Below are 11,120 nucleotides of genomic sequence, written 5' to 3'. Positions count from 1 at the left end.
GGAGCAAATTAAAGGTGTTGGGTGAATTTAATGTAAAGTTGTCAGACCTTTAAGCCTCTTAACGCGCACGAGACGCGCGACACGCAGCAGTGAGAGCAGCAACACAAATAACACATTAGTAATCCAGCATCTCTTTCTTTTAATATTCTTCATGTGGACACAGAAATGTTTTGACATATGCTTTATAGGCCTGGTTCAAGATACATGTTTATTTTACAAGAGTTGATCGGATTTCCGCTGGCGCTATAATGAGTTTGATTTTTTTAGCCTATCGTTTATGTAGCTACCATTAGGCTACTATATCATTTATTTATTTATTTATTGCTTGTTCGTTTATTAGCCGAATTGTATTCGATTAATTTAGGCTATTGTTTTATTTAGTACAATACGAATTATATCCCCCCCACCTTTTTCTTTAAATCTAAGATATCATCGGATATATTGCACTTCCTAAATGTAGAAAAGGATAATTCCTTTATTCCTTTATAATCACAACAATAACAACGCGTTAAGGATTCGTACTCCTTTTTCACTGTGTGATCCATATTAATACATTTATTTTTTAAGAAAATAATTACACATGTTTTTGATCTATCAGTGATGTTAAATAGGCTAATAGTTTTCTACATCTAACATTAACGGATTTAACTCGAGGGAAAACTGATACGTGAAACATAATCGCCTAATTTTGAAATGAACCTTCTCTAATTGTAGAAGATAGCGCGGAGAACTCTATAACAGCAAAATAGCCTTTTCAGTATAGCCTTTTCTTTTTTATGAAACAAAAAACTAATAAAATAAACAAACTTTTCGAAGCCTGGTCATTTCGCTCTTCGCAACTGATCCATGAAAAGCTTTGTTCAAATAAATATAATTTATTCAAAATACATTTCGTCGATATCTGTATTTCTCATACGATATCAGTTGTATTAATTTATTTTAACTAGTTTACAGTGAGGCGCATGATTGACCCGCCAGGTGTCGCTAAAGAGCTGCAGACAGAAACACACACACACACACACACACACACACACAGACACACACACACACACTGAGAGTCTCACAGTGCAGTGAGAATAATGCCACTGAAGGAAAATATGCCTTTCACACTCCAGAATTTACGGTTCCTCACGAAACTTCTACAAACATTGGAGTAGCACAGCTTTCCTTCAGGGACAGGAATGTCGAGTTCCCTGAGGTCAGGCAGAGTTCACATGGAGAAATTATTATTTATTAACATAAATATTCACCAAAGAAACAGACCTCCACGCCTATCAGAACCTATAGGTTGGAACATTTTCAAATAGAGATGATTAATCTAGAAATCATAACTTTTTTTAAATGAAATTCTGAAATGTTTCTAGTTGAGCAAATATAGGCGTGAGCATCTGAAAGCGTGTTTCGTTGGGTGCGTATAGATGACCTGTTGTTCTGTAAATCTGTTCATAGGTCGGCTATAAAACAAGAATTACAATTTTAGAACAAAACCATTCGAATTAAATAGGATCAAATAGTTTAACATTTTGAATATTTGACATAATTCAGATTTACATAAATGTTTTTTGTTGCTATAGCCTAAATCTGTTTAGATAAAGATAGGCTATTTCACAAAACTAGAAATGCATTCTCCTCTGACTGATGGTTTACATTTCGATGATATGTGTATGTTTATTTTATATGATGTTTTTCATTAAAAACAATGGTGGAGATTTGTGAGAGGTTATGTAAAAGTGTTCTCGTTGAAACGGATCGTCAGCCGCAGCTGGACAGAGACATCGAGAGCTTTAACCCTAAAATGACCTCAGTTTGACACCAGCAGATGAAATTCTACCTCCTGTTAATGCCATCTCCCCCGTTCACTCACAGATTTCAGCCTTTTTTATTATTTTTGTAGTAGCCTATCTACACACGGGTTTATTTTTTTTTTTACTAAATATTTTATTTCATGCATATTGATAAAGACGAATCGGGTATGATATTTTAAACATTTTTGAAATCGAAAGCGTGTTTTTCTCTGTTGGTGAAGTTCGCGGGAAACTGTAGTTTTACTATGGTAAAGCCGCTGTGATTATACAGTGGATTAACAAACTGAAAAGTGAAGCAATGCGCGTATCTGGATGCTTTAATGCTTCCCAAAACATTTTTAATCAACCGAAAACGTTAACTAACAGAGCATTTCTCTAAAGACACTGATTTATTGTTTGACTTTATAGATGTGTTTCAGTAGATTTTTACGCATTATTTATAAAGTTGTAGTCAACTCTTTTGCTGTGATTGTGTAGAGAGTCGCAGGCTCGGTTCTGTAGGATGCGATGGACTTACCGTGTCTCTACAGAAAGCTCCTCATGCTCTTCCTCGCGATGAAGCAGTGGTCAGACAGCGCGCGCTCTGTGTCCACTCAGTCCCTCTCGCACAGTGAACCCTGCACTTCTACTCTCTCCTCGTGCTCTTCCCTCCCCTCTGTTATAAACACAGCACTTTATGAAATCCCTTTTAATTGCTTGCTTCGTTCGAGCTCGAGCCCGTGGTTCGGCGTCTGTGGAGCACTTTATTGAGCTTGTTTGTCGAGACCCCGCTCGAGTTCAGCTCCACTAAGCCCTGAATTGTTAATTTCGACATCAAAACAAGTCAGGGTGCTCTAAATGTAGACGTTTATGTAAAAAGCGATCGATAGGACGGTGATGTCACACGTGCCGCGATGCAGGCTATGATCATCGATGAGGAGCAGTATTTTAAGGGTCTGTTTGTGGTATTTGGGGCCATCTGTAGCACAATCAATATCATTGCTCCTCCTCTGAAACTTCAGGCCTTCCTAATGATTGATGATCTCGAGGCTCTTTGATAATTGAGCACGCGATGCGCGGCTCACATTTCAATCTTCAAATGCTATAAAGACAGTTTCCAAACATAAACCATGCTTTTGTTTTTCTTCTCGTGTGTGGAAAAGTTTACTTTATTCTAAAAGGGGCCCGTTTTTTCAACCTTGTTGTGCCTCGCACAAGAAAAAAAGGGGGATGTGACACTCGATATCGGTTGTATCGCATCGCTCAGTTATGCATTAAGCAAAGTAGGGCTGAAATGACTTTCCTCTGTCCAATAATGATACTAATAGCGCTATTTTAACGTTTGGACGCGTGCCCAACGCGCCGCGACGCCTCTTCTCAGCGTATGTGAGTGGGATCTGCGGTGCGCGGAGATGCGTGGCTCCCCCCTCGCGCACTGGACGCTCGCCTCTCGCGCAGGGTTTGGCGTGGAGCTCGTGCAGGACTGGCTGTGCTCAGCGCCACTTCCGGCTTCCGTCATTTCATTCTCCCGCCGATGCGCGCAGCTCAACTCTCTGCGTTCTATAAGCGAGCGAGCGGCCGACCTGCCAACACTCACTGACACTCACTCATCTCATCTCAGACCGCGCCGGAGACCGATGCGCTTTCCACAAACTCTTCTCTTTTCAGTTTTTACTGTAGTAATAAAACAAGAAAGCGGACCGGAGGCATAAAGGAGAGAGGGACTTGTGGGATGAAAACGGGGCTAAAAAGATTCATCTTCTCTTGAACATCATCACCAACCATCATTCATTCATTACCTTGACAACCTTTGGCTTTGATTGACAGCTGGAGTGGCAAAAAGCCATGAGACGCGACAGTTTGGTTCCACGCAGGTTGTTGATGGGCCGGCTGTAACCTTCAGTTTGGTGCTCGACTTTTTTTTTCTTTTCTTTCTTTTCTGGGGGGGCAAAGAGGAAAAGAACAATAATTGCAAAACTCTTCCTGATGCCTGCGCTCGTTCTGGAAAATAGGAGAATTCGGCAAGTTGCTTGAAAAAGGGGGATCTATTGCAGCGCGTGAGTTTGTGAGCGGACTGGGAAATTAAATCTACGACACAGATCCAGAGGTTTATTGGAGCGCAGGCTGATGGCGCAAAGGGTAGGTTTAAAATCTCCAGCACTCACCTCCACTATACACTATCTATCACAGGCCTCGACTGTCGTCGCACGCGCAAAACTCCTTCAGTCTGACGCACTTGATTGGGAATATTCTCCGCGTGTGAGCGCCTGAGCTCCGCTGACGGGCTCCTGCTGCCGCTTTTACAGACAAGCTTCGGGAAGCACAACTTGACCATGTTTTTGGTAATTACGAGCAAATACGCCAGCAAACTTTAGCTCCGCGCGACACTTTTTCCCCTTTCTTTCCTTTCTTTTCCCCTCACACTAGCCCTTTTGTGTCTATTTTTGTGCTCTTCCTGACTTTCTGCTTCTCTTGCAGTACGATGAGTTGGCTCATTACGGCGGCATGGACGGGGTCGGTATGTACGGGGATCCTCACGCGCCTCGGCCGCTGCCGCAGGTCCATCATCTGAACCACGGACCGCCGCTCCACGCCAGCCAGCACTACGGCACACATGCCCCCCATCCCAATGTCATGCCCACCAGCATGGGCTCGGCTGTCAACGATGTGTTAAAGAGGGATAAAGATCAAATTTACGGGTGAGTTCCATATTACTATCGGACCCGTGAACTCCTCTAGTCGGCCTTCTCTTTCCCGTAATAGCCTTTTTTATTTTATTTTATTTTATTTTATTTTTTCACCACGGCTTTCTGGAACTTTAAGTATTTACTAGTATTAGTATTTTTGTGCTGGGTTTTGCAAGCATTGCTATAGTAGAATTAACTTTACTTTGCACATCTCTCTCTTTTTTTTTTTTTTTTACTTGTTTTTACTTACTTGACAAAGAAGCTTGCAGACTTTAGCCTTATGTTGATAGGCTGCCTAAAATCAATCTCAAGCTGCAATATCACTGCAGCTCAAAAAAAGTTACAAAACCCGATTCTGGCCGAGTGTAAAATGTATTTGATTTATAAATCTTTTCCGAACTGTAGTATCCGAGTATTTGGGATTTCTGCTTAGTTTCGGCACGCAGTCTGTTCCCCGTCGTGCTCGAACTATTGGGCTACTCTCTGTCGCTCGTTTTCTTCTCCAGTTGATCTGAAGGTTATCGTGTTGTTGTTGTCCCTGCAGTCATCCTCTGTTTCCTCTGCTGGCTCTGGTCTTTGAGAAGTGTGAGCTGGCCACATGCACTCCTCGCGAGCCCGGGGTCGCTGGAGGAGATGTGTGCTCCTCAGACTCCTTCAACGAGGACATCGCTGTCTTCGCCAAACAGGTCACTCACGAGCCTCTCATCTAACACCTCGAGCTTCCCATGCGTTTAAAGCATTCAAACAAAGACACACATGATCGATTACTTAAAAGCGTCCTTTTCATTTAGGACTGCTAAATGTATTTTCATTTATGCGTTTGGATGTTGTAAGTAGCTACATTAAACGACTTTCGTTTTCTTCTTTAACCAGATTAGTGCATTTTAATGTTTTTTTAAATGTAATTTTTTAATTTATTATTATCATTATTATTTGTTTGAATTGCTGCAAATATTTCCATCGATTGCTATTAATCTTCATTCTGATTTGTTTTAGGTCCGCGCAGAAAAACCATTATTTTCTTCGAATCCTGAATTGGATAATTTGGTAAGATAACGCTTCAGCACTGCTTGTCTTCAATATAGCCGTGCACTCGAGCTCTCTAAAATGAGTGCGACTCGTTTTTTTCGAGACTTTTTTTCCTGCAATGGATCTGGAGATAGTGAAAGTAAATACGAGGGGATCTAATGTGTGGCGGGACTGTTTGAAGTGAGCGCGAGAGTATAGCGTGAAATAAGTCACTCATTATAGGGCTGAGATCACCATCAACGCCCTTCACACTTCACACAAGCCAATCATTCCACCTGCAATTTTTAAATATATATAAAAAAATGCTTTTTATTTCTCAAGCATATTATTTAATTATTTATTATTATTTATCCTATTTTTTTTTTCTACTGGAATGGGAGGTTTTTGTTCACTGCGAAATATAATGCAACGAATATTAAAATTAAATTGCAAAGAAGGCACAGCTAACGACGTCCGTTTCTCTTTACAGATGATACAAGCCATACAAGTATTACGGTTTCATCTTTTGGAGTTAGAAAAGGTAATCTTTCATTGATTTGTATTGATTTAATTAAAACATAATTTGGATGGATTTACTTCTCTCATCACCAATTTTTGTTGTTGTTGTGTGTGTTAATTTATTTGTTAATTAATTATTATTATTACTTGGTGTAATAAAAATAAATAAATAAATACATATTATTTGACAAAATGACCCCTAACATAATTTGACATTAAAACCATGTTATTTCCACGTTCCGTAGATAGTGGTTTAAACGGAATGTGACAGCAATATTCTTATTTATTACTTATAAGCCTAAATAAATAATTTCACGAGCAAGTTATAGTTTCAGCGAAGGTCTGTTAGCGTGTATGTTTGTGGATGAACTTGTTGCATGTGTCTCTAGAGAATAACAGCATCGCTATCATCTCTCTATTGTTCCTGTCTTTAATTGCGGCTCTTTTCTCTGCTCAAAGGTGCACGAACTCTGCGATAATTTCTGCCATCGGTACATCAGCTGTTTGAAGGGGAAAATGCCCATAGATTTAGTGATTGATGAACGGGATGGCAACTCAAAATCAGACCACGAGGACATCTCGGGATCTTCCACTAACTTAGCCGATCATGTAAGTAACCGATGGTTTGATTGTTTCCGCGATGGGTGTTATGTGTAGCCTATACCATGAAATAGTAACGTGGACGGAACAAATGGCTAATAATGTATAAGATAGCCTATGATATTCTTAAATGCACTCTTGGCTGGAAGTTTCAGTTGATTTTTCTGAACATATGGCTTGTGAGCAAAAACAGTGTGTTTATGGAAATCTCTTCTTTTTTTATTTTTATTTAGTGTTGGTAGTTGTTGTAGGGATTATTTTATGTTTTATATTTTAGTAGGCCTATGTCTTTATCTTGAGCTGTTGAAATCGCATTGCACACGACTGTTTTAAAACAAATTAATATACAAGACATGAATAAGCCTAAATGTGATGGCGTTCGTAGATATTTAACACCCCTCAGTATTATGTGAGTTTGCACACTATTTTTGTTTAAAGTGAAGAGAGTCAAGGTTAAATGTGCTTCTTCTCTGTAGTTCGCCAGGATGATGATGTGTTTAGTGGACTCTTATTGATTTGAATTCAGCTTTATATTTCAGCTGTGTTTAAACGTGTTGATTCCGCTGTTGTAAATGTAATGTTGGGGAAGAGAGAGTTTTCCGCGTCGTGTAGTTCATATCGAGCGTCCTGTGTGACTGTGAGGAGTTCACAGCAGCAGATCAGGCTTCTGAGCATCAAATCAAACTAGAGCCATTGAAGTGAATCAACTCAATCGATCGATTAAAAACCGGCAAAACATTCAATTAAACCAGTTAGCTACATTTTTATATAGGCCTACTTATAAACACACTCGTAGCCTAGTGTAAAATATGTGTTTGTAAGTGCAGGAATAAGACCCGCTGTTTCTCTGCTGATTGTTGTTGGTTTAATTTTGTAAACGCATGACAAAACGAGAAATGCCAGTTGTCCATTCGAGAGGACATCTGAACACCCAGCCCGAGCCGAAAGCGCATTTAGAGCTGTGTGCATCCCAGTTCCCTGGACCTCTTTTTTCTCGAGCTGTTTGTAGCCAAAGATTTCTATCTGCGTTTCATTTTAAACATAGTGTTATCTTGTGCACGTGATTACTTCACGCTACAAATGTTTGTCTGATGAGCTGAATATACACGGGGAGCTTTGATAACTGGTGAAGGAATATCAATTTTTTGCTTGCTGCTTTTATAAATATGTAAGTATGTGCGAGCATTAGTTCGAATGCTTTGTGTGTGTGTGTGTTTTGAGGTCCAAACGTCACATTTGCATAGTGTGCATGTGCACGTGTTTGTTAATGAGAATAAATGATCTCTCTCTCCTCAAAGTGAGAAGCGCAGAGCTGGTCTGATGTTCAGCTCAGCACTAAACACAAAGCAGACGAGCGCTCCGATTCAATTTACTAATCTAAATTACGGCCTTCAGATTTGGCCATTTCATTTGGATCTTGCTATTCTTTTATGTGGCATTGCTTTTTGTGTGTTTGAGGACAGCAGTTTGATAGTTGGATATGCAGATTTATTAGGTTGTACCTATCTCATTCAGCTTTGATATGCATTTTTAATATATTTTGCCTGGGGCTACATCATTTGGTGAAAGTTGCTTTGCTGGTGATGAAGGACATGGCTTGCTCTCTCTCTCTCTCTCTCTCTCTACTGCTGTAGGCTGTGAATAGAGGTATTTTTATTTACTATTGAATGCTGCATTGTCTTTGAGTGTGGTTTATAGTGCTATAAGGCCATTGTCAGGATGCCATTATATTTTTGATTTGCCTCATGTTACTGTCCAACCCCTTAAAAACATTCATCCTGCAGTTATTTAAAAATAAGATTAGAAATTAAATCAAACACAGCTGTACTATAGAGATTGGCACGACTTGTTTAATGCTCTTTTTATATAATAGAAAAGACATCTGCTTTCTCTGTTCACTTTGTCTAGTCAATAACCAGTTAATAATATAGATACTAATTCAAATTTCATATGATTTTTATTTTTATTTTTTACAATTTTTCTCATAGTTGGACATATATAAAAAGCAGATCATAATATGTTGATGGTGTTTTTGCCTCAGTGTCATCACTTTGATTTGACTGTGAAGTTATGAAATATATTGTCCTAATTGTTTGTGGTTATAATAAATAAGAAAACTAAGTCACATATAGAAATACATAAATAAATAAATAATTAAACAGAAAATTCAGTGAGTGTGCTGTAGTGATCTCTCTCTAATAGATTATGTTCAGTCGCATGCAATAATTAAATAGTGTTTTTGTTGTGGTGATTTGTCCTGATAAACTGTTTACATGACCACAGTTTACAGGTCATCCTCTAGATCTCATGTTGAGATGCTGACTGATCTCGTCTGCACACACACTCACTTGTTGCTGTGCAGCTTCTGCTTAGTGCTTCAGGATCTTTTGGGTGGGGTTTCCAGTTTAATAAATTCATGGATTTCAGAAAAGGAACTTGCTGATAGGCAGAAAGTATACATTTGTAACCTGCAATTGTTAACTATTTCAACCCATAAAAATGAGTTTAGTTGATGTAAATTAATCTATGTAGTTGGGTAAAATAATATTTTCATTTGGATCGCACCATTTACATTTTTTCAGCATGTTTCATATATAATAAGTGAGGTGTGTTTTTGCCTTTCTATGTAAAACAGCAGAGCATTAAAAACATTCATTCACGTCTCTTAAAATGCTCGGCTGTCAATTACTCGAGCTCAGCAAAGGCTCCTTTCTCATTCTTGTCAGATAATTGGCAGTTTCGCTCTGAATAGTCATTCTGAGATCCTCCAGACTGTCCCTTTAACATGTTTTGGGAGCGCTGGTGTAATTACATGTTAAATGCAACGGAGCTGTGTGTGGATCTGACGCGCAGGAGACACGCAGAAAGGTCAGGGGCTGAAGATGCGCTCGCTTGTGTTTCGCTTGGGTCATTTTTACCTGTTCGCAGCCATTCCAGATCCGACATACATTTTTCTGTAAGTGTGTGTTATCTAGTGAAGACTGTGAATGAAGGTCTTTGACTGGCAGGGCAGGTGTGGGTCAGTGCTGGATCGTCAGCTCTCCTTCACACCATTGTCTCCAGCTTTTATATTAATTACATCTTGTATTATGAGCGTTGAGTCTGTGACCCCGTGTGACACGGTGACCCTCTATCTTATTCTGTATCTGCTCTATTGTGCCGGGGCTGTGTTTGCGGCCTGGTAACGGCGCTCTTTAACACAATTAGAGGCGAGCACTCAGCGGCTGCGTTTGACTCCTCATTATCCGCAGCGATGGGGAATAGTCACATGCTCGCTGCTCTCTTTCCTGGGTGGGGTGGAGGATCTCTCAGCCGTTTGGGTCACACAATGTCTCTCACTCGCTTTCTTTACAGCTTGTTTGAACTTTAATGGACTCTTGGGAGCCCTGACAACTGTTTTGTTGTGTGAGAGAGAGAGAGGGGCGGCTGCATTATTCATAAGTGGGAAAGGGCTGTTGCTTTTTTGCTGCCGTGTGGCGTGAGGAAACTGGATATCAGCTGCAGAACTCTGGGAAGCTCGCAGGGAAACATGTAAGCGTCAGCACTTCTGGACCTGCGACTGTGTTCGAGTGGAGCTGCAGGAGCGTGTGTGTGTTTGTAGGCCTGTCTCGCGGCGGTGGCCGTCTCAGATACAGGAAACAGAACTTGGAATAAGTCATGCTCGAGCTGGTTCTCAGTGTATGAAGCTTCAGCTGAACCACATCACTCAGGCAGCTGTTTTCCTTCCACTCTTCTCTAAACACATGCTGTAAATGTCATCGCTCTCGTCATATGAAACAATTACATGGACAACTGATATTTATCTCAGATAAACACTGCAGCTACACCGTTATCGTTTTGGGAAATAATATAAAGAAATGGCATAAATCATATACCTCCGTGATCTTTTGGAATAAAATAGTTTGATGTAATATGAAAACATACTTCTAATGAATTCCAGCAGCTCTAGTGTATTTCCAACAAGATCTCTGGTCATCTGAGTCTGATCTGAACCTTTGAGCAGCACATTTCAGCACACATCCGATTTCACTGATAATCATTATCACTGTAGGTGTAGTGTGGACTTTCTTGTTCTCAACTGAAACCTTATAAACATTATAAACTTACACTTTATTGATGGATAGTGTAGATAGAACTAGATTGAGAGTAAGAATAGTCACTTATTTAATATGCAAAGACTGGACTAGCATAGGTCTGTATCATTCATAACAATAAAAAATATAATTATAGGCTATATTTAATAAAATAACAATGATATGTCCGTGGTAGAGCTCTGTGAGGGTGATTGTGTGGTGAACTAACAGCAGACATACACCACTGAGGCACGTAAGAACCATTAAGTCTGTGTGTGTGTGTGTGTGTGTGTGTGTGTGTTGCTCACTCTCTTTCTGCAGATATTGGTGTATCTGGTGTGTGTGAGTTTTTTGGTGTGTGTGAGTTTGCTTGGACGAGACTCTGTTGCATCAGATGCACACTTCACACTCATGAGTGACAGACAACCTGTATTTATTACTTTAAAGAG

The 11,120-nt window shown here is 39.9% G+C and overlaps 1 protein-coding gene across 4 annotated transcripts in view; it reads left to right on the top strand.

Moving 5' to 3' along the window:
• Positions 1–2,999: 2,999 nt before the first annotated feature.
• meis2a (Meis homeobox 2a) overlaps positions 3,000–11,120 on the top strand; it is a 60,300-nt gene continuing 52,179 nt past the window's right edge. The window contains exons 1-6 of one of the 4 annotated variants that reach the window (XM_059519493.1): positions 3,000–3,923; positions 4,263–4,483; positions 5,016–5,157; positions 5,468–5,518; positions 5,970–6,020; positions 6,458–6,607. In XM_059519493.1, the coding sequence (XP_059375476.1) occupies positions 3,912–3,923; positions 4,263–4,483; positions 5,016–5,157; positions 5,468–5,518; positions 5,970–6,020; positions 6,458–6,607 (627 nt within the window). In that variant the 5' untranslated portion in view covers positions 3,000–3,911. The remainder of the gene's footprint in view (positions 3,924–4,262; positions 4,484–5,015; positions 5,158–5,467; positions 5,519–5,969; positions 6,021–6,457; positions 6,608–11,120) is intronic. The other 3 variants (XM_059519495.1, XM_059519494.1, XM_059519496.1) reach the window with 3 other exon arrangements.

The sequence above is a fragment of the Carassius carassius genome, chromosome 31 (assembly GCF_963082965.1).
Source record: "Carassius carassius chromosome 31, fCarCar2.1, whole genome shotgun sequence".
Lineage (NCBI taxonomy): Eukaryota > Metazoa > Chordata > Actinopteri > Cypriniformes > Cyprinidae > Carassius > Carassius carassius.
The sequence above is the reverse complement of the archived record's forward strand: the minus strand, read 5'-3'. Positions and strand labels throughout refer to the sequence as shown.